Source organism: Buteo buteo, chromosome 9, assembly GCF_964188355.1.
Source record: "Buteo buteo chromosome 9, bButBut1.hap1.1, whole genome shotgun sequence".
NCBI classification, from domain to species: Eukaryota; Metazoa; Chordata; class Aves; order Accipitriformes; family Accipitridae; genus Buteo; species Buteo buteo.
The window spans coordinates 28,878,341-28,899,799 of record NC_134179.1 but is presented as its reverse complement, the minus strand read 5'-3'; the positions used below and the strand labels follow the sequence as shown (position 1 = coordinate 28,899,799).

At 40.3% G+C, this 21,459-nt stretch overlaps 3 protein-coding genes across 9 annotated transcripts in view; 2 read left to right on the top strand and 1 right to left on the bottom strand.

The window, feature by feature from the left end:
* TMEM181 (transmembrane protein 181) overlaps positions 1-7,800 on the top strand; it is a 36,221-nt gene extending 28,421 nt beyond the window's left edge. For all 5 annotated transcript variants that reach the window (XM_075035899.1, XM_075035900.1, XM_075035902.1 and 2 more), the window contains 4 exons: positions 34-116; positions 1,245-1,334; positions 2,870-2,936; positions 3,887-7,800. In XM_075035899.1, the coding sequence (XP_074892000.1) occupies positions 34-116; positions 1,245-1,334; positions 2,870-2,936; positions 3,887-3,965 (319 nt within the window). In that variant the 3' untranslated portion in view covers positions 3,966-7,800. The remainder of the gene's footprint in view (positions 1-33; positions 117-1,244; positions 1,335-2,869; positions 2,937-3,886) is intronic.
* A 4,160-nt stretch (positions 7,801-11,960) lies between these two features.
* On the bottom strand, positions 11,961-17,532 carry DYNLT1 (dynein light chain Tctex-type 1). The gene is made up of 5 exons (XM_075035898.1): positions 17,397-17,532; positions 14,306-14,347; positions 12,971-13,094; positions 12,674-12,751; positions 11,961-12,377 (listed from the first exon to the last, which is right to left on the bottom strand). Exons 1-5 carry the CDS (start codon positions 17,421-17,423, stop codon positions 12,307-12,309), a joined length of 342 nt encoding a protein of 113 aa, XP_074891999.1. The 5' UTR covers positions 17,424-17,532; the 3' UTR covers positions 11,961-12,306.
* A 2,665-nt stretch (positions 17,533-20,197) lies between these two features.
* The window catches only part of SYTL3 (synaptotagmin like 3), a 34,959-nt gene continuing 33,697 nt past the window's right edge, over positions 20,198-21,459 (top strand). For all 3 annotated transcript variants that reach the window (XM_075035895.1, XM_075035896.1, XM_075035894.1), the window contains exon 1: positions 20,198-20,381. The gene's annotated coding sequence lies outside the window, so the exon portion shown is untranslated. The remainder of the gene's footprint in view (positions 20,382-21,459) is intronic.

Here is a 21,459-nt window from a genome sequence, read left to right as displayed (position 1 = left end):
AATAGACCTATATGCTTTAACTTTTTCCCACAGCATTGTTATACTCTACCTACGCTTTGGAGCACAAGTTCTACAGGACAACTTTGTTGCTGAGCTGTCAACTCATTATCAGAATTATATCCTTGTGTTGTGATACTGCTCAAGTAGGAATGTTAATCTGTTTTCATGCAGAAGGTATTTAAAAAATGATGTACCAAAGGACTGAGACCTTTGACTTCTAGGTGGGCTTTTGAAGTTCAGTCCATTTTGATCGAGGTTTCATGTCAGCATTTTGCAATGGCTCTTTGTAAAGATTATGAGCTGAGACAGTTTCAGTCTAATATGTTTACATCACATAAATCACAACTGCATTTGATACTCTTCAAAAAGGAATGAAAGCCTAGATATGCATGCATTCAAGTAATTTTAACAAGTTATTGTGACAGATTTGGCTGTATTTGCTGCATGAATTCAGTTTGCTGCATACCTATCAGTTGGCATGGGGTGTACCAAAATATTTGAGAAATTAATGGTTTAGAAGTCACTGAAAATGAGTTTGTGTATTTGTCCAAGTCTACATGTGGAAAAAGTCATAGCAGAGAATTTAAGTGACTCGAGAGAGACTATTTCTGACTTCTGTTGGCAACGAGATTACAAACCATTTCTGGACCTGAACCACGAGATCCTACCTAGTTCATTCTACTTTCTGAAAGTGTCTGTGTGACTGCAACTGCTCCGGTTACTGATAAGCTTAGATATGTGTTGGGAGCTAGTAGAAAACAATATGTAAATCCTTTAGTATTTTCCCAAAATGATGACACAAAGTCATCTTCAGAGGTCTGTCTACAGATAGTCCTTTCTCCTTCCTTCTCAGTTGCTGTGCCAAGGAAGAACTTTTTTAAAAAATAAACAAAGCAAACCAAAAAAAACCCCACCTGAACACCCACCTTACTCAGCTTTCTTTTAGCATTGAAGGCAGAACTATTCAATTTACCATGCACTCCACCACGCAAGAATAGACCTTATCTCAGCAAATGTTACTTGTGTTAAAGCTTTGTCTTCAGTGGGAGCTTTACCTTGAAATAGCTTGAGTACATTAGTTGTCACTGAATTTAAAACATGCTGTTTTGTTTAGCCATTCATGCTCTCAAACTTTAGTAAGGTAAACATTCTTTCCATTCAAACAGCTTATGTATGGTTTGGGTCTTGTTCCCAAAGTTAATATGTATGGAGCTATATTGAGCAATATCCTTGACACTTACCACCAGCAGAATTCTTGTCATTTTATGGTTTATTGAACTTTTATCTCTACACGTTAGCCTTCGTGTATTCCCCCTCAAAGAATGCACTATATGGTAAGTGTAAGCAATTATCTGCACTGCTCCTGAGCAAATTAGTATTGGATATGTGAAGGAACACATAAAATGTATACAACTGATTAGCTAGACTTGAATTCTTACACACTTAGATCAAGCTTATAGTTAATATGATGTTTGCATACGATGCACTAACGTTTGCACTGACAGACAATTCTTAAGGAGCAACAATACTTCATTTGTCCTTTGTTCTAACAAAGGTTAATATATTGGCATGCTGGCAAACTGGACTCTGAAATAGGTAACATGCTGTTGGAAAAGTAGGAGTGAAGCCGATTGCTAACATGGGAGGAATTTGGGGGAACTTGCTATGGGGAGAGGGCTGCACAGGCCCCATGTAAAGGGAAATAAAAGGATTGAATCGGTGGCACTTCTGGTTTTGCGTTCCTACATAAAGGATGTAATCTGATTCACATGATGATTATAAAGTATTATCCCTCTCTAACAGATAAAGATCTGTAAAATAAATATTTGTACTGAGTGCATTCTCTGCTTTAAGCATTGAGTTCAAAATATAGAACCACAGAACAGCCCAGGTTGAAAGGGACCTGGAAAGATCAGCTGGTCCCAACCTCTCATGGGAAAAGGAGCCTAGATGAGATAACCTAGCACCCTGTCCAATCACATTGTGCATGCTGAGAGGTATGCCCAGGGAAGGCACTAAATAGTGGAGCTGGTCCTTTCTCTAAACTTTTTAGAGTTGAGATGGATGGAACTGTTACAGAAAAATGCTATTTTTCCATTAAGAAAGAGAAATGGCTGGGTGAGGATAAAGTTAAAAACTTGCTGTTGGTTGCAAGAAGTATTAGTTTCTAGAAGGCAGAAAGTAACAGGCTGCCAGGCAATGTTTATGGCAAATTGCTGGATTTAATTTTACTTGCACCAATTTATGAACTGCAGCTAAGCAGCACAGATTATGCAAGAAATTAAGGCCTTAAAACAAGGTAAAGGGAATTGTCATAAATAGCCAATGGAAAATATGTGTTTCCTTTCACCTCACAATAAAGGTACAAGTCCTTCCTTCATCTATTACAAGGATGAAAAATAACTGGCTAATCATTGACTTGCATACAAGGGATCACACCTTCGGTCTACTGTATTTGTAGCTTAGAAATGACCAAGAAGTTAAAGAAGTCTATGCTTTTAAAATACATATGAACTTTTGAATAATAATTAAGAATAATGAGGTCTGACTTAATGACTCTTATGTGCAGGCTGAAATAATATGACATAGGAAACTGCACAAGGGAGGAAATCCACTTAAACAACACGGACAATATCTATCTAAAATTAAGATGACGTATTTATATCATCTCCTAACTCTTAAGAATACCATGATGTTGTGGCTGAAGGGTGAAAAATTTAAAGGAGAGAATTCGTGTTTGGATATTGTTTTGTTTAGTTTGTAGTCGTGACTGCCTTGGAAGTTATAGAGTCTGTTGCTACAGTGTTGAGTTAGAAGTACAGCGACGTTTCTATAATAGGCTAAATTAACCCTTATTTATATTTTCCAGAATCACAGTTGAAAGACAATCCTGCTTTTTCTATGCTGAATGATTCAGATGATGATGTGATTTATGGGTAAGGTTATAAAATACCTATGGAGAGTTACTTTTATTGTGTTATTTTTGTAGTGTCCTTTTCCATATTCATAAAATAAGGATTTGTAGGTTGTTAGTGAAAGTATTCTGCCTAAAGAACAGAAACATAGCCTTATTCTCTAAACAGAAATGCAGTGAGAATGCACATTATTTTTTCTTTTTTTGGTTTCTAAAAGGGATTGCCATGGCACTGATACAAACAGGTAAGAAAGTATTAGGATGCTGGTAGGTCATGGAATGAAGGCAGCAAGAGCTGTGAAAGGAAAGGACTTCCTTTAAAACTGGGCAGGATTGCAGGAGTCAGGTGGAGTTAGCAAAGAGGCAGCTCATATGTAAATGCTTCAGGGAAGGAGAATGGCTCTTCTTAAGTGCTCATCACTTACTGAAATAAGAATGATCAAATCTAGCAAAACTTACTGGACTTGTGTGAGTTTATGTAATATGATAATTGTAGTAGCACTTAAGAGCCATACTGGTCAGGTGTGTCTGTGCTAGACATTGAATGAACTCATGATCTGCCCTTGATGTTTTCACCTCTTACGAAAGACACTGAAGTGGCCGGAACAGTGAGGATGGGGTTAATACTGCAGTCACCTGAAGAAGTTTGTGCTAAACTAGCTGTATGCATTGTCTGAGATAGCTTGCCTTTGTTTAGTTAGATGAGTAGTGGTAGTACCAGCTTGCTTCTATACTCTATATGAATCCTTGTGAAAAGTGGCTTGTAGTTACTGGAATTACTTTTATTATGCATCACCCTCTGGAGAGAAGTCATATATGTTGTCCATATCCCCAACAAGAAAGGAAAACAGATACCAGCTTCTTACCCAAATAACAATTTGAAGCCTCAGTGTAGTTTAGAACTTTCCTGTTTATGTTGGGCTTTCTATCTGAACATCACGTTCAGAAGTTTTAACAAGATCTGTTTCACAGGAGTGACTATGAAGAAATGCCACTTCAGAATGGCCAAGCTATTAGAGCCAAGTATAAAGAGGAATCGGACAGTGATTGATTGATTTTGATGTAGACAGACTTGTTCAGCTGGAATTAAACCAGTTTTGAAGTTTTCCTAGATGGACAACTTCCTTGGCTTCCTTACAGTCTGCTGTCATCTGAACACCGACTCCCAGGAACGACATCCTGCTTCTGATTCTGTTTACAAAGTTAAAACTGAAAAAAAAAGAATGCTTGAAAAGGTTGTGGTGAACACTTAAGAAACCAAAATTTTTACACGTCTTACAAAATGCTTCGTAGCAGGATGCCTGTGGACTAAATCTATTTAAATCTATTTCCATTTAAAAGTGTCACTGATTATACACTGATTTTAAAATTGCTTCCTGGCTGCTTGGTTTTGGGGTTGGTTTTTTTTGAGGATCATATACAGCATACTGTCATTCATCTGTTGCATTTGTGTTAGCTCCTTTGTATATTGTCCACTGCTGTACGAAGTGCCTCACTTCCCTTTCAATTTCCTACCTTAGTCTTTCGAGCTGGAGGCAGGGAATGAAGTGTTTTAGGGCTTTCTCTTCTTTTTTTTTTTTTTAATAATGAAAGAAAACACAAGCGTTCCATTCTTCCTTCGAAGAAGCGATATAGACTTAAGACCATTTTTTAAAATTCATTAAAATGAGTTTTTGAGATTTGTAAGTGTGAGATACATGCCAATAGTCAAGTTCTAGTGAGCCAAAATAGCCTCAGTGGTGCAAAATTATATTGTATAATATATGTTTCATAACATGCTTTACTGCTGCAACAGAAGTGTTTGTTTTGGTTTTTGTTTTGGTTTTTTTCAAACAGCCCTTTCAAATGGAAATATTTAAGCAGCAACAAATCTCAGAAGGAAGCCAGTACTTTTCTTTCTGTGTTTTTTGTATGCTGGAGGAGATTGTTACACATACAGAGAATACTGTATGAAAGTTTCATAGAGAATTACAATTTCAAATTTCCAGACATTTCATTTTTAGAGGCTTTTTCTACATCAGAATTTTTCCTTAAGTTGTATAGATAGTTAATCTATGTCCTAGGACCAGTCGTGGTTGCTCATGTATTGAACTGTCATGAGAGTTAGCTTTTGAGCATGTTCTGTGCATAGTTCAACTTCTTTGTCATACCACAGTCACCACCTGTACTGATCAGAACTTTTACTAGCATATTTTGTGATTATCTGTATTCCAGTCTATGCTGGAACAGTTATATGGGAATTAAGTATTCCTAGTACAATGCTGCTGCTTCTCTATTTAAAAGTTGGCTTTCTCCTACACCATTGTTCAGTTCTTTATTTAAGTGGATGCTGTTTGTTTCTAACTACTTTTTTTTTGAGGTATTTGACCTGTCTGAAAGTATCTTTTTTTTCATGGATTCATACCTGTGATTTACTCTTGTAAAATTTCTCTGCCCTGCTGCTGTAGAAGACTCTCAAAAGCACTGTTAATGTATTACGCAGAAGATGGTGCTGGCTTACACTAGGGAACTGTGCTCATCATTGAAGTAGTTTAAGCAGAAGAGTGAAATGAAGTCCTGCTAGACTTGCTGAATCATATTGGGCAAAAAGTAGGTTTGTTCTGCTTTGATGCAACAGCTGTTCTAGACCATTCCCATTGCAATAACCTCCTGGTAGCTGTTTGAGATCATGAAGGGGAGACTTCACAGGACAGCAGTTTGCTTAGAGAGGACCAAAGGAACTGCTTCATGTGGTTGCATCCTTGCTATCATAGAATAGTTCAGATTAAATCTGTGCTCTGCTAAAGACAAGTGTGGTAAGATACTCTTTGTGTGTGAGAGAGAAAACTTTCTGAAATGATGTACAGATGTGAATTTTTTGAGGGTATTTGAAATTTAAAACTTTCTGTACCAGGGATCATTTATTTGTTAGAAGCCAAAGCACTATTGTGTGGCTAAAGCAAGGAAACTGCTGGGGAGGAGGGGAAGGTTTTCCCCTTTAATTTCTTAATGAATTGGCATCAGTTTAGAAGAACATACAGGAAAACATTAAAGAAGTATTTCAAGTTATTGGTGGTGGTTTTTTCCAGTGAGCTGTAGCAAGCTGTACCTTCAGCACTTCCTTTTAGACTTTTTTTTAACAAGCATGGGAGATGATCTTTGTATCCTAAAATGGAGAGCCCATTCTCATTTTTACTGTTCCTCAGATAACTCTTTTGAGGCTTACAGCTGTTCAAATTTGCAGAGTCAGACTGGGGAACCAACTAGGCATCCTTTGCATACCCCAAATCCTTTACACCTCCATTGGAGTAATAGTGGGTACAGGAATTAGGTCTTTAAAAATTGATATTTACATGATCCTTATATATTCAGATCTTTTTGGCTCCGATATTGTTTAATTCTGTTCTAAATTGTTCTGAAGAGATAAAATGTTTGATTTGACCAATGTGCAAAGTATACTGATGTTTCTTATCACAGTCTAAACTGGTTGTTAAAATTAATCCTGAAATACAGTGTCATGCTTTGGGATTTCATTAACTAAAGAAAATATTTTTAATCTAACTTTGAGATCATGATTTTTTCCTAAGCTGTTCTCAGCCTATTTCACTTGCTGTTTTGTTTGCATTAACTTTTCTACATCACTACATTCAAAGTGGAAATAGGAAAGCTGAGAACAGGAAATGTGTACGTTAAGTATCCCACTATGAAAATAGTGAGAAAATAGTTTGTTAATTTTTAGAGATTATATTTAAGCAATGTTTGCCATGCAAAATAGCTTTATGTTTCGGAAGTGCTAGAGTGTAATGGTAAGCTTGGTTGAAGCACTGTGGCATCAAATTCAATATACAGTAAAAAGGCAAAAGTAGTGAAGCAGATGAAGAAATGGGTTTGCTAGCAAGAAATCTGTTTCACTCCTCTTATTTCCACAATTGGAAAGCAGAGACAGTATCTGAGGAATATTACAATATGGATTGTAAACAGCCTGGAAGTAGGTGGCATAAATTTACCTCTGAGTAAAGTATTGTAACCTAAGGGTGAAACAGAAGATATCTGGACAAGGAACTAGCCTGGCTTTCCTTTCATTACTGCCAAAGTAATTAAGTATTTCCATCACTAGAGGGACTGTATAAAATGAGAAAACTATACAAAAAGGTCCCACAGCTTACAGTGTTCCTGCTCTAAAGGAGATGCCATCTATTAAATAACTGCAAGACTTCCATGTACACAATGATCAAGAGGGACTTTGAAGAAATCAATAATCATTGAGTGTGAGCCATTAATGGCAACCATTTTCTGTAGTATTTGCTTTAAAGATACAGTTGGTATTGGAATTGGTTGGAAACTTTCCTAGGACTGGCAAAGAAGAGGAAGTGTAAGGCTTAACACCAGTAAGGAACAGCTAGTGTAACAGATCCGGGGCACTAATACTGGGGAAAATGGGAGCATGGTTCCAGCTAGGAAAGGCTTTGATCGGTTGTTTTTCTCTGAGCCAAAAGACAACTTTGTATCCATAGTCACCTAATTTTTCCCCCATTTCCTTTTGCTTATGCCAGTAATAACCTCTGCATTACTGTAAAACTTTTTTTAGAAGTTTGTAAATATGTAAAATGAAAATACGGAAAAATTGTGTACAAAATGGTATAAAAATGTGTAAGATAAATGCTCTGTTTAATGAGAAGCTGTAATTAAATGCTGCTTTGAGAAAGTGTGCATGAGGACATGTGGTAAATATTCTATGTATCTAGTTGTGTTAATGACAGCAATTATCCATTTTTATGTCAGAAAACTTCATGCTAATACGGAATATGAAGGAAAAACTAGTAATTTACTTCAAGCAAAAGTTTCCTGGAAGACTTCATGTGCATAATCATTGTTAAATATGTTCATAATAAAGTTTTATATCTTTATATTGTATCTTGGTTTTATTTTCCTTCTAGTGAATGGCTAACTGTACCATTTTCATAACTTGCATGTATTTTCAGTTTCCATGTATTTTGTCATGCATATTTAAACTTGGTTAATTGCATAAGGATGGGATCCAGGAGGCTCTGTCAGCACAGATTAACTAGGGAATTATGTTTTGGGTTGGTGGTTTTTTGGTTGTTTTTTTTGATTACTCTGCCTGGGCTTGAAGGTGGAAGGACAGGTTGCTAATTTTCCTAAGAAATATGCTAGCCAGTTTACAAAGGGGAACTGGCATTCTCAGATGGTTTAACAGTGGTTTTGCAAAGCCTGCTGTGGTCATGCTGGCAGTAAAACTTCCCCCAGTGAATGTTAGTGCCAGCTGCCTTTCTGCCAAACATGCGTGCTTCACCTGAGCTGCTGTCAGATGCTTCTGCCACCAGGACTTTAAGTTCTTCTACTTACCCTGCAGTGGTGCATCCTCTCAGCACACCCAGGAAGGGCTGCCCCACCTTCAACCCACTGGCCAGTAGTAAAAAAAAAAAGGTTGAGAGATGGTGAAGATGCTGATGTCATTCGTCTTGTTCTTATAGCTCTGTGTCTTCCAAGAGTCTGCTCATAGCTGGTAGACTGCAAAACTGATCAGTGTGTCGCCCTCTATTTGGGGTGATGCCATTCCTCATATAAATTTGAGAAGAGACTGAAATCTCATTATGTGCTGAATAAAATGACTGTAAACATCTCTGCACAAATGGATATGAAACTTACTTCTGCTTTAATATCAGAGATGGTAGTGCTAATTTACCAGCATCAGTTCATTCTGAAGCCATTTCCTTTAGGTTTTAGTTAAAATAGTTAATGGTGGAAGACAGGTCATAGTCATTTGTGGCAGTTACAGTAAATGGTGACACCCCCCACACACACCTCCCCTTTCCTCCAGATCAGGGCTGACATGCCTCTGATTTTTATAGCTGTAGTCATATGAAAAGCCATGGCAGTAAGCTAGAGATAGGAAACAAGAGACTGACCTTACAATTACCTTCCTGAATACTTCAGCCCACAGTTTGTGCTAATTTATTTTTACAGCCAATTAATTACCTAGAGCAAAGACTCTGCAAGCTCCTCACCCTAATGCTTTACTTTCGCACTGAGATGAGCTGGCCAGCAGTCTTTGAAAAAGGTGATTAAAACCATGGTATTTGAAGATAATTAAAATTTAAAAATCAGTAGCTGTACAACATCAAGACTATAATATACAATGGCTATAGCATTTTACAGAAAAGCTCTATCTTAATTCGTGGGAGTGGAGGGAACAACACTCAAAAACCCACAACCCTTAAACCCCTTTCTGTAGTCCTAAAACAGTTACACTGGAAGCATTCATTATTGCTCACATGTAAAATTATCTATAAAACTGGGTACCTTTCTGTAGCACAACTCCTGTTTTAATTACAACAGGGTTTTTTTCCTCCCATACAGCTTTTACACTAAGTGGCTCAAACCTTTTTTTTTCCCTGCAGTTCAGCATATGCATGAACCAACAAACGACAAAAAAAAAAAAAAATCAAGGGATTTGCTATTATTAACAGGAACAAAAGACAAGGAATGTTTGAATGTCTTGACCAAAAAGCTAAGTGTTTCTAGAAGTAAATACTGATTCAAAGTGCACAACACTATTTCTTTTAAATGTAAATAAATAGCTAAGTACTACACCACCAGCATCATAATGGCATGCTAATGGAAAGGCGATAAATTATCCAACCGTCCAGATGTAAAATTTCCTTAGCAATTCAGAGATCAAAGATATATTCTCTTCATGACAGGTTTCTCTCACCCTGATGACTACTTGTGAGAGACTGGAAGAGTCAATGCCTCAAACACTCTGGTGGGGCAAGTTCTGCTTAACAATGAACTCTGCACAACAAGGAACCCTGCTGAGCAAGGAACCCCAGGTGAGAAGCAGCCCACCAGCACAGACATCAGCCACGGGAGGCAGAGGCCATGCCAGAGGGTGCGCAGCTCCCTGTTCTGATAATGCTGTCCTGATATGCTGAGCAGGACAGCTCACCATGCAGGGAAGGGGAAGTTACTCCCCAAACGACCTCCCAAGCCCAAAGGCTCACAAACTGCTCGTGACACCTAATTAGCCTAATGAGTTTGAGTGCCCACCCAAAGGAGGGGCAAGGTTGATAAAAGGACACAAACTGAAGGCCCGGGTATGCAAGCCCACTGGAACCGGACCCCTTGGCCGGCAGGAGCAATGCTGGAGCCAGGACCGGTGACATCCTTCTCTTTTCCATTTTCTCTCTCTTGCTCCCTCTTTCCTTTTCCATAACCCCCACACCTCATCCCTTTAGACGTAAACCTCCAACCAAGTCTGGGACCAGGAGCGGATCCAGCCCCCCCGGGCTCCTCTCTGAGAAGGAGCCTAGAAAGCAAGGGGGTCTGCTCTGAACCTCCAGACCCAGTGGGAGGGCTCTCCTTATTGTCTTCCCTGAACTAATTCCCATATAAGCAAGGCCTGTCGTATATGTTTGGTGATGCATGGTTAGCACATACTACATCGTTTATATGTTTGGTGATGCATGGTTAGCACATACTACATCGTTTACTGACATAGTTTCATGCCAATTTTTGTTGTAAGCATACCAATTTTGGTGGAAACATGCCAGTTCTTGTGAGCAAATAAAAATTTAGTTTTGTGAGTTAAAGGATCCCTGGTGTCATTTCACCTTAATCCTGACCTGGGAATCGGCAAACCTGTCATTGTCTTGAGAAATTGGGATGTGACACTAGTTCAGGCACTTTATTCAATCTATCTTAATATTTTCTTTTTACAGGTGTTGTATCATTTCTGACACTGAATACTCAGCATTCTGTTTCTAGTCAAACCCATGCTAAAACTCTCTCTGCTACAGAAATAGAAGGTGTATACTCCTCAGTATAGCCCTGTAGCACTCACTAGGACATATCCTAGAATAAAGAAGTGGCTTGTCATGAAGGAGGTGTGTTTACAGAGATGTTTTGAAACTGGTATGCTAGCAGTAATATATAAGCCTTACAGGTATATTAAGAGTCTCAAAAGTACCAAGCCCAAACCTGCTGATAAAGACAACTTTTTTGCCCTACTGACAGCAGAAATGGATAGGAAGGAAGAGGGTTGAAGCCCTGCCTAGCACAGGGTTTTCTACAGTCTGTTTGGATACACTGAGTGGAGTTATCACAGAGAGCATGCCTCTGCACCTAGCACTACAAAAAACCAAATCCTCTACTGTCATTTGATTTTTCAGTATTACATCTTTCCAGATCATGGAAACATACTCTTGTATCAGCAGTCATCTCACTGTGAAGAGCTTTAGTTGAGAGCCAGATTCTGAAGACATTTGACAGGGCTTCCTAAATATAAGCAAATGCAGGCCACTCAGACTGACTCTAGCCCAGGTACTCTCCTGTACTTGCTTTGTAAGTAATTCTTTCAACTTCAACAGCAGTAAGCTATTGCATACAGAAGCAGCGTAGCAGTTCACAAAGGTAATCTGAAATTCATAGCATGCTCCCATTTCTTTAATTAGCTGACAAAGAAAACCTTACCCAAGCCTATGCTGAAAACTGGTTTTCCTTGTTATTCCTCTGCAACTTCACTCTAGAAGGCAGGAGACTTATTCACAAGTTATTTAGTCATGTCACCTTGAGGCAGTTTCCCCCCCCTTTCAGAAAGGATCATGTTTCACCAACTATCAGAACTCATCACACTCACTTTCAGCAAAATCTATGTAGAAAGTAGCAGGTAAGTTGAAGACCTACTTAACACATGTAATTGGCTGCAGTAGTGAATGATTACTTGTGCTTAGCCTGCTGAGCACTTCTAGAATGTGAAAAACTTCTTACCTGTCTTTGTTCAATGAACACAGTTATTTCCACGCCCTAAATACCATGCAAGCAGATTAAACAATTCCCAAAATTGCAGCCAAGTTACTTTCTGATAAGCATCATCTCATTTTGTAGTGCATTGCAATTTTGTAGTGACTTTGGCAAAATTATGGAAGTGCTTTGTATTCTGGTATGTACCTCAACTACCTTGAAGAGAATTAAAATAATTGGAACTTTTTTTTTTCCTTAAATAACAAGAGAGTTAAGTTTAAATGAGTCACACCAATGGTTATGAATTTGAATAATTTAATGCTAACCAAGAGTACAAAGTGTGAAAGTCGGTGTCTCATTTATATTGGTCTTAAAAAAAGAAATCTAGAGGAAGTGTTTACACTGCAGCAGATTTCAGTATTAGCACCTTGAAGAGAAGTTCTTGAAGTGTTAAGACAGTATGGCAACACTGGTACGGTACTAAGTACAAACATAAAACATGTAACAGCATGTTTTCACATTTCTACATTTGAAAAAAGTTACTTAAAAAGTACATTAAAAACAGAAGTTGTTCAGTGTATTCACAGTTTGAGTAGAGATGGAATCAAGTGCTGGAGTAGAAAAGAGAAGGATGAATGATTTCAAGGCAATTATATTGCAAGTCCAAAGGCACTGACAATACAGTACATAGTCTTATTCTCCCATCTCACAGTGCAGGTTCCTACAAATACAAAAAAGGGTTTCAGAGAGAGAAGAAAGTTACAGTGCTTAAATGCATGTCCTTATATGCATGTTTGTAATCGTTTACATTAAGAATCTTAAGAATGAAGCTTTCACAACAGCTAAGCATTTCATGTATAGCAGAGTTAGCATCACAGCCAAATGGAAAAAATACCAAACTGTATGCTATTACTCCAAAACCATAGAACTTTGCAAAAAAGAAAAGTATGCTGCCTAGTCTCAAGGGGACTTGCATTAAAGTTGCAAGCTGAAAAATCCAACAGTTCCGTTCCTTACCATCACTGGAGTTGTCCCAGAAGCAAGAGCTTGCTGTATGTAGCCCAGCACCATTCTTTTGCATAATCACACAGGTCACTGTTAGTCAGTAGAGAAGCTTTTATTAATTTATCACTAATGTTAATTAACATTTAGCTACATTTTTGCTTAGCATAGTACATACATACACACATATGCATATATACATGCTTATGAGTAGTTTACAGACATGGTTCTTGCTAAGATCTTCCCCCACCCCCTACCCATCAGTGCACTTGGCTGTACCAGCTTTAACAGAAAAGAGAAAGTTGAGCTCACCAATATACTTGAAAGGCTTCCCCAGCTTTGTGAGTTGGCTTAGCGTTTGTTCCACCACACTTGTTGTCCACTGGTTCACTTTGCTGTGCTGGTAGGCATTGCCACCTATCGCACTTTCTATGGCCTATTGGCGACAAACATGTAAAATAAGCTGCACTGTTATCAATCTACAAGGCACCCATTCCAACATGGAGCACTAAAGATGAGACCCCATACCCATAGAAAAAATCCTAAATACTGCTTGTCCGTACAGATTGTCAGAAGTGTTTTCAACTACTAGAAAACTTGCAGGTCAGAGTTTGAGCTAGGCATAGGGGAAATTATCACAGATTCCATCCTTTCTTCATTTTGTGGTATTTCGATTATTTGTAATTCCTATCCCAATGTCCTGAAGCCAGAGTTATGAAAAGCATCTTGCATTTAAACAGTCCCAAAGAGACTGAAAAAATGCACACAACAATGGCTCACTCACACATATTCTTCTACAGAAATGATCATCAGATTTTTCAGCAGAATAATTTTTGGGAAACAAAACCCCAAATCAAAACAAAAGACCCATGTAGTTGGTGATTACTAACAGAGCAGAAGCCTTCAGCCAAATAATCCATTTTACTTATGAGGATGGTTTCTGCTTTAAGATACAAATATAAGTACATTAAAGCTGCATGTTTTTCACTGATACATTTTTTCCTCACAGAAATTGTTTAAAACATAAGCACAAAATTATTTCAGATTCAGAAGAGACAGGAGCATGTATTAGAACACGTGTATTTAATTTACAGAGTCTGACCAAAACAGTTGTTTTGCAACAAGAAAAAGATTTGGCTTGTTTACAAGAGGAATTCTGGACACAGAACCCAAACCCCTTAGGAAATTTTCTAGACAGGAAATTCATGTTTCTTAGCAACTAGAATAGTGCAATCATTTCAAACAAGAACTTGTTTTGGAGGAAAAGCATCTCAAAAGAACACAGTAACATGCATATGCAGACAGCCTATAAAAACCCCCTATATTACTGAAACAAAATCTATCTCTATAAGGTTTAACATAAAACATCCCCCTAGAAATTCTGATAGGGATACACTGCAACCAAAGAGGAGCATATGAAATGATTTTAATTATCTTTTGGATTTGTAATACATATCACAACTAAAGCTAGGTGTCATTTCCACTTAAAGTATGCACATTGGTTAAATCAACAATTATCTACAGTTTGATAGCAACCTGTCTAGAAATCCATTACATATCAGTTACCAGATTTTCTTGAATGCCTTTTAGCACACAGCATACAACATACTATACTTCCACACCAACAGAATGAAAATGTTAGTTTACCTCTTTAATGATGCTACTGACTTCATCAACAACAAAGGAAGTCTACAAAAAAAGCAGAATGTTCAATAATCGGTGGACACATTCTTCTGTTTACAGTTCAAGCTTTGTTAAGAACGTGCACTAGAAGCTTAATTTATGTTTGTCAGATTTCTTGCAAGGCAGAAGATACCAAGTCTTCCTTTATTTATTCATATGTACACTGACTCCCCAAACCCCGTCAAGTTAACATTCTTAGCAAAGTAATGAAAACTAACAGATAAACTAATATTGGCTGGCCTTTTGAGTCAAAGTTTTAAATGCTTTCAAGTTAAAATTTGAAGAAAAGTAATACGTATAGCACTTCTGTACATATATATTCTCATTTTACAATAAGCATTAATGTCCACAATTCACAGTGGGGTTGCAGAGATAACTTCAGTGTGCAGACACTGCTTACGGTTAAAAGAAACCAACATCTCCAAGGCACTGATGTGGACAAAACATCAATTCACAGCTGTCATGACAATCTTAGCTGGGGATAAGAAGAAAACTGCCCCTTGGAAACCAAAAGGGAAATCTAGCTGGCTGGACTTCCCACCACCTTCATCCTTCTCTCAGGCTCTGGGGAGTAGAGATTAAGCATGTGGAATGGGGACAGAGAAAGCCCCAATATTTTACTAATCTTAAAACTACTACTCATTTACTTGTATGGTTAGTATATTTTCCTATTTTAGTCCCTCAGCTATTGCTGTCTCCCATGTAAGGTGGTTAAAACAAGCTGCCACTGCTGCAGGGCCATCCCGCCACCCCCCCCAGCCGTTTGAGCAGCCTGGGAATGCTAACCGGTGGGATCCCGCTAACTGGTGGGATCCCGCACAGAACGGCAGCAAGCCAGGCACTGCATTTTTACTACTGGCATCTCACAGCCTCGCCTCACAAACCAGAAGAAAGGAACCAGACAAAAGAAATGCACACAGCAGCAAACTAATTAATTTCAGAAGACTGAATAAGGATTTAAAAATTAACCTAATCAAGCATATGTTGACTGAGTTTTCACTGGGAGATCTGCCAGCTTCTCCAGCTGGCAAACATGAAAAACCACATAATTCAGGTGTTCAAGCAGGACATAGTTACACCTGCTCAGGAGAATTTGAACATTATATTCATAAACCCTTGGTCAGAAGGTGAACAGTCTAGCCAGCTTCAATTACATGTGACATTGAGAGACATGTGAGCAGCTGACTGTTCGCTGTGACAGAAGAAACAGCACACCCCAGGAGACAGACAGGCAGTGCCTTTGCCATAACTATTCAGAGGCACCAACTTGCTCACACACTTCAACATTTGTAAAAGCTTTTATGTGCTGTGGCAAACTGGCTTTTATTTTCAGCTTCTTGACTTTGATTTAATTTTAATATCCCCCATTTGTTTTCATGGTACTAAATTTTACAGTGCTTACATTTTAAGGTGCACCAGTGTATTTAACCAAATAAGAGTTACAATTATCAAAATACTCTTTCCCACAGAGCATAAGTTAAGAATACACATGCCAGACATGCTGGCAGACATCAAGCATGCTGTCAGGCAAAATGATAAACCATATACAGTTTTTTCTTCACAAAGTCTAGATCTCTGCTCAGAAATGCCTTTGAATGAGCACAAACGGTTCACCAAAGTAAACTGAATTCAATTCAACCCCCGTTCTCAAAGGTATTTAGATACCTAATTTGTACTGAAACAAGTGGGAAAGAGGCATAGATAGATTTGAGAATTTGGTTCTGGAGTTGCTGTTACTTCTTGACCCTCTTCATTTTTTGGGATGACAGCATATATGGGTTTAGATGCACAACAAAATAGAACATAAAGTTCTGATATCCAGCTTTGTGGTTTATGGGGTATAACTGAACTGCCAAATAATGCAACACTACTAGTTCATCTTTTAACAGGATGATATAAACCCTTTTTGTATCAAAAAGGGAAAAAAAATTCAGGAGCTTTATGATTTCCCTGTACTACCCCTCTGGCACAAGGAAAGCAGATGCAATGTTTCCAATACCATTTTTAAAACGGGTGCTTCCAGGCAACAAATGGAAACAGCAGAGCAGTATTATTTTCTAGTAATTCTGAAAATGCTTTTGAAAACAGCTATAAGAATGATGTTCGAGTATGTTAATTTTTTTTTTTTTTTCCTGTAACTGTATTACATAGGCCAGGCCCAGCAATCAGGACAAGGCTTTAAGGATAGCACAAGCTGGACACACCTTCACTCCTCACACTGCTTTGGTATTGTCTAACCAAGTCACCATACAGCTGTTTAAGAACAATGCAGCAAATTGTCGCAGCTCAGAAAAACCGTCCCTCTGCTGGAGCAACACTTGCTGGGGAGTCATTTAGCACGATAAAGACCAAGACCCTTTATCTATCCGACTTTGTATCTCTGTTAACGGGGTGTAATGTCTCATTAGTGCACCCGTAACATGCAGACTATCTGCTTGAACCCTTCTTTCCGCATAAAAATAGCTTATTCGAGCCTTCCACTGATCTAAACCGTACCAGCAAACCTTCTACCACAGCACACTGCTTTATCCTGCCGGTGAAGCCAGAAGCCACGATACCCCTCGAGCATTTTCTCCAAGTGATGTACAGCGGCAGGTTTCGGGAGAGGAGCAGGCATGGGTCGACGCCAGGCAAGAGGAGCGCAGCGCACACCCCAAATGCAGACAGGGGACTGGCCCGCCGGCCCGGCCGGTAACCAGAGCTGCTCACACCGCCAGAGAGACGGAGAGCTCCCGGGACGGCTCCGGCCGGCCCGGGGAGAGGCGGGGGCAGCAGCCCCGGGCGGCAGGAACAAAGGCTAGGCCTGTCTCCCGCCGTTGCCCAGGACGCGCGGCTCGGAGACACGGCCGATCCCCGGCGTCACCCCGGGGGAGGGCGGCAGGGGGTCGGGGGGCTGCCAACGGCCCCGGGATCGCCCGCGGGAGACCGAGGGGGGGAGGTCCGGGGCGGACAGGTATCACCCAAGACGCCGGCCCTGAAAGGAGAAGCTGGGCGCAGCCCCGCAGCTGCCTTCCTCCTGCCCCCCGCGCCGCCCCGGCCCGGTCCGGTCCGTTACCTCCTCCCCTGACTGGAAGTCGTCCATCTTCCCGGTGGAGCCCCTCACGCCGCAACCGACACCCCGGCACCGCCCCCTCACCACTGCCCCCCGCGCGCCGGCCGCTGCTCGCAGTGCGCCTGCGCCTCCGCCTCCCCGCCCGCGCCGGGCCACGGCGCCCGAGGCGCTTGCGCAGTGCTGCCCGCAGGGCCCGACCCCCGGCGTCAGGCGGAGCCCTACGCCTGCGCGCCTCGCGCCCGTCTCCGCTTGGGTTCCGTGCGCCTGCGCGCTCCTGCACCGTCCCGCCCCACCCCCCGCTTCCCGCCGCTCTCTTTACGCCTGCGCAATGCGCTCTCCGCGTCTCGGATGTGTAGCAACGGGGAGGGACTCGGCCCGCCCAGCGCCCTCCAAGATGGCGCCGTTTCCATAGCGAGAGCGCGGAGGCGCCTGGCCGGGACCTCGGCGGGGTGGTGAGGCCGCCATGGCGTTGCCGCACGCCCCAAAGCCAGGGGCTGAGAGGGAGAAGACTGTTTGCACCAGTTGTGTTTTTCATACAGATAGCTTGCCATTTGTGTTCAGTGGGCGCGCCTGCGGAGAGCTGGAGCCGAGAGGTCCCTCCCTGGGCAGGAGGATCAGCATCTTGTTTCTGGAAACATAGCTTGTGTGTCATGTATGCCCAGAAACTGAAGAAAACATGGAAAGACATGAAGAATATGTGCATTCTCACAGCATCTACATAATTGGATGCCATTATTTTTAGCAGCCAGAATCAGAATCTAGACAAAGGGCACACTTTTCACAGTTTATGGGTTTTGTGTGGGTGCATGTAGCGTTTACAGATTGCCTCAATTACTGATGATACCAACATCTGAGAGCTACTCTAGACAGTGGAAGATGCTGTTCAGGTTCAGAGTGGCCTGGATGAACTGGAGAAATAGTCTGAAGGAAGGAGAAAATATCTTACTGGGGGCAAGTGCAAAGGCCTATACAAAGGCAGGAATAACCAGCTCTATAAATGCAGACAGAGCAGGACCAGCTCACTTGGTAGCCATTCCGTAGACAAGAGAGTAGGGGGTTGTATTAGGTACTATTTACCTCAATTTGTCATATGGTGCTGTTAAAAAAAGGAGATGCCATACTGTGATGTGTAAACAGACGTATAGCTTGCAGGACATGGGAAGCAGCTTTCCTGTTGCACTCTGCAATAAGACCTCACAAGGAATATTGTGTCCAGTTTTAGGTGTTGTATTTCAAGAAGTTTGAAGGAGTTACAGCCTCAGGGCCCGAGTGTGCCAACAAACCTCAGCTGCCCTGATCAGCCTCAGCTGTGGCCTCTACCCCTGTGTCCTCTGCTCCAGGCCTGTCTCTGGTGGACCTTGGCCCTACATTTTGACCTTTGTCTCTAGTCCCGTGTCAGGCCCTGCCTCCTGTTTCTCCTGAAGAAGAAGACCCTGACCAGTCACCTCACTTTGGGACGGTGTGGGCAGCACCCGCTCTGCCTGCGCCCTGCTGGAATACAGTAGGACTGCGGCTGGCTGCTGAGTTTGCCCTCGTCCCCTCTCTGAGGCCTGCGCTCACTGCTCCCACCAGCCAGAAAGCAGAGGCAAAAAAGTGAGGACTATGGGAAGGCTGAACAAGTGGTGCTTGTTTAGACAGAAGAATAAAAGGCTATAACTTGGTTATATTCTTAGCATGTATAGAATACCGCAGCAGTTTTCCATGTCCAGGGGCGAGAGGGAAAAATACAATGAGTTAAAACTGTAGCAATTAAGGCTTTGGTTAAGTATTAGGGGAAAGCTAGTGGTAGGGCTAATGTTCATCTGACTGGATTTGTGATACTACGTATCTGTCACTGTGGATAGTTACAATCCTCAGGTTATTTCTTGTCTTTCATTTAGTTAAAGTTTTGCCTGAAATGAAGGCCCAAATCATCCAAACATTCTTTGCTGAGCATAACTCTGTGCCTCGCTAACAGTTGCTTTGTCTTTGGTGATACAGTTGAAGATGATTAAACTTGACATACACAGGTGGATATGTTTGAACCTATTTAACTTAATGAGGTTATAAAATTGCAGACTGTTTAATTTTGCTATGTGAATAGAGTTGCAGGGCTTTGTTTAATTTTAACTGAAAATAATATTTCTTAAAACACCCAAAACACTAAGAAGGGCTTCTGCATTGTATGTACAGTTTATCTGGTAGAGCCAGGAACAAGAAAGGAGATCGACCTCCAAGAACAGCCTCTCTTCTTTTCCAGACTTTGAAATAATTTGGATGTGATTTTGAATTTCATTACTCACACTTGGTTCTGTAATAGTCTGAATTGGGATAGCCAATCCAAATAATATTTTAACTTTTAGTAGTTATCTGAGATCAGATTTCTAGTTGTGAGGTAAAATAATGTTATTCTTTTTGCAGGTGCATAAAAAATGAATTCTTTTGAACTTCTACCTATACCAATTGCTTTGTCATTCAGACCTGAGTAGAAAACTATTTTGTTTCCAGGAAAGAGCTGTTTACCATACAAGCAGAGTTTTCTGTGAGAGTCCTGGGGACACTGAGGTTAGTAGTAGTTTCACATCTATAGTATCAGAAAAAGAAATGATGTAGAACTCAAAGCCACTTCTCTTCCTGTGTGTGGCTTGAAGACTGAGCATATTTTGATGATATCAGTCAGCTTTTATAGTGTCTTGTGCCAAGTCTCTTTTTAATGTTAGAAAAATGAGTAACTTCTCTTCGATTGCTAGTTGCTGTTGCTGGTAACAAAACCAGAGACTTGGCAAAAGCTGTTGTAGCCGTAGAGCTCTTTGTTGAATGCATTTGCTTTTAGCTGTTTTGGGGATGCTCCTCTGTACGTATGTCAGTCTAATTTCGGTGCCCAAAGGAAGGAAAGGGGGTGGAGAACAGCCACCAGTTTTCTTTAAGGAAAGATAAATAATAAGAGTGCTACTCATCTCTTAAAAGCAGTTTACTTCCACACATCTTTCTTTGATGGCTGCTGAAAAGGTAAGGACATCGTTTTAATCTATTTTATATGACATTGCACAGGGGATGCATTTTTACTTACTGGGATGGTGTTTTTTCAGCTGCAAAGATTTCATGGAAAGACCACAATGGGAACTTAAGTGTTTGTGTTGTTTTGGTTTGGTTTTTTTACTTGAAGTGCTGGGATGGGATGTTATTAAAATCCCAAGACATAACTTTAGTAAAACATTATCAAAGAACTTGTAAGTAATTTGCATGTGTGTGTGTGAGGATGTGAAAATTAAACTGTTGCAGCCAGGTAGTATGAAATAACACTTGTAATTTTCTTAACTAAGAATAAATTTATGTGATTGACCTTTGCAGAATAGAAAATAGCCACAAATTACAGTGGCTTTTGTGGTCGTTTTTACTCTGAACCTTCTTAGTCTGTGTCTTAGCTACTGATGTATTACATCCATCTTCTGGGTTAATGCATGAAGTAATACAATTATCTCAAGTCAATGAAGGCTGTGACTTTAGAAGATCAGTTTATTTATACTTATTCAATTGTCATTATTTTGCTAATGCTTAAGGATCTGAAAGAGATCACCAATACATTACATGCAAAATTGCTTTGAGAAAAAGCTTGCTAAGTCAGGCATTTCTAAGTTCAAAAACTTAAAAAATTAAGCTACCTTTTTACAAACTTAATCTTGTCTTAGGTAGGCCTTTTGATTGACCTTCAGTGACATAACTACATACTATTTTAGCCTGATATAAAAAAAAAAAGGCATGGTCTTCTCAGATGGCACTGTGTGCATGCATGTCTCCCTCTCCTAAGGCGTGACCAGGTTGGTTGTCCCATCTCCTTTATGATGGCTTTGAGACTTCACATGATATTTTCAAAAAGCTGCTGATCCATCTGCAAGCTGCCTGATACAGGATTATTTAAAATGATTCTTAAACAAAATATTTTATGTGGGCTTTGTGCTGAAGAGGGAGAAGTGTCATGGTATTTACTAAAAAGGTTGCTGTTGCTTTTGGTTTTACATAGAAGATGCTTGGCTTTGAGGTTAGCTGGCTGTGTAAAACAGCTAGCTAGCTGTTTTCAGTGGGTAAA

Bases quoted from the DNA above. Each gene is read 5' to 3' on its own strand.
- DYNLT1 (XM_075035898.1), bottom strand. From the start codon at position 17,423: ATGGACGACTTCCAGTCAGGGGAGGAG. The intron at 12,752-12,970 runs GTGAGCTCAACT...ACTGACTAACAG, and splicing joins GAAGCCTTTCAAGTATATTG to TGACCTGTGTGATTATGCAA. The intron at 12,378-12,673 runs GTAAGGAACGGA...TTGTATTTGTAG, and splicing joins CTGGGACAACTCCAGTGATG to GAACCTGCACTGTGAGATGG.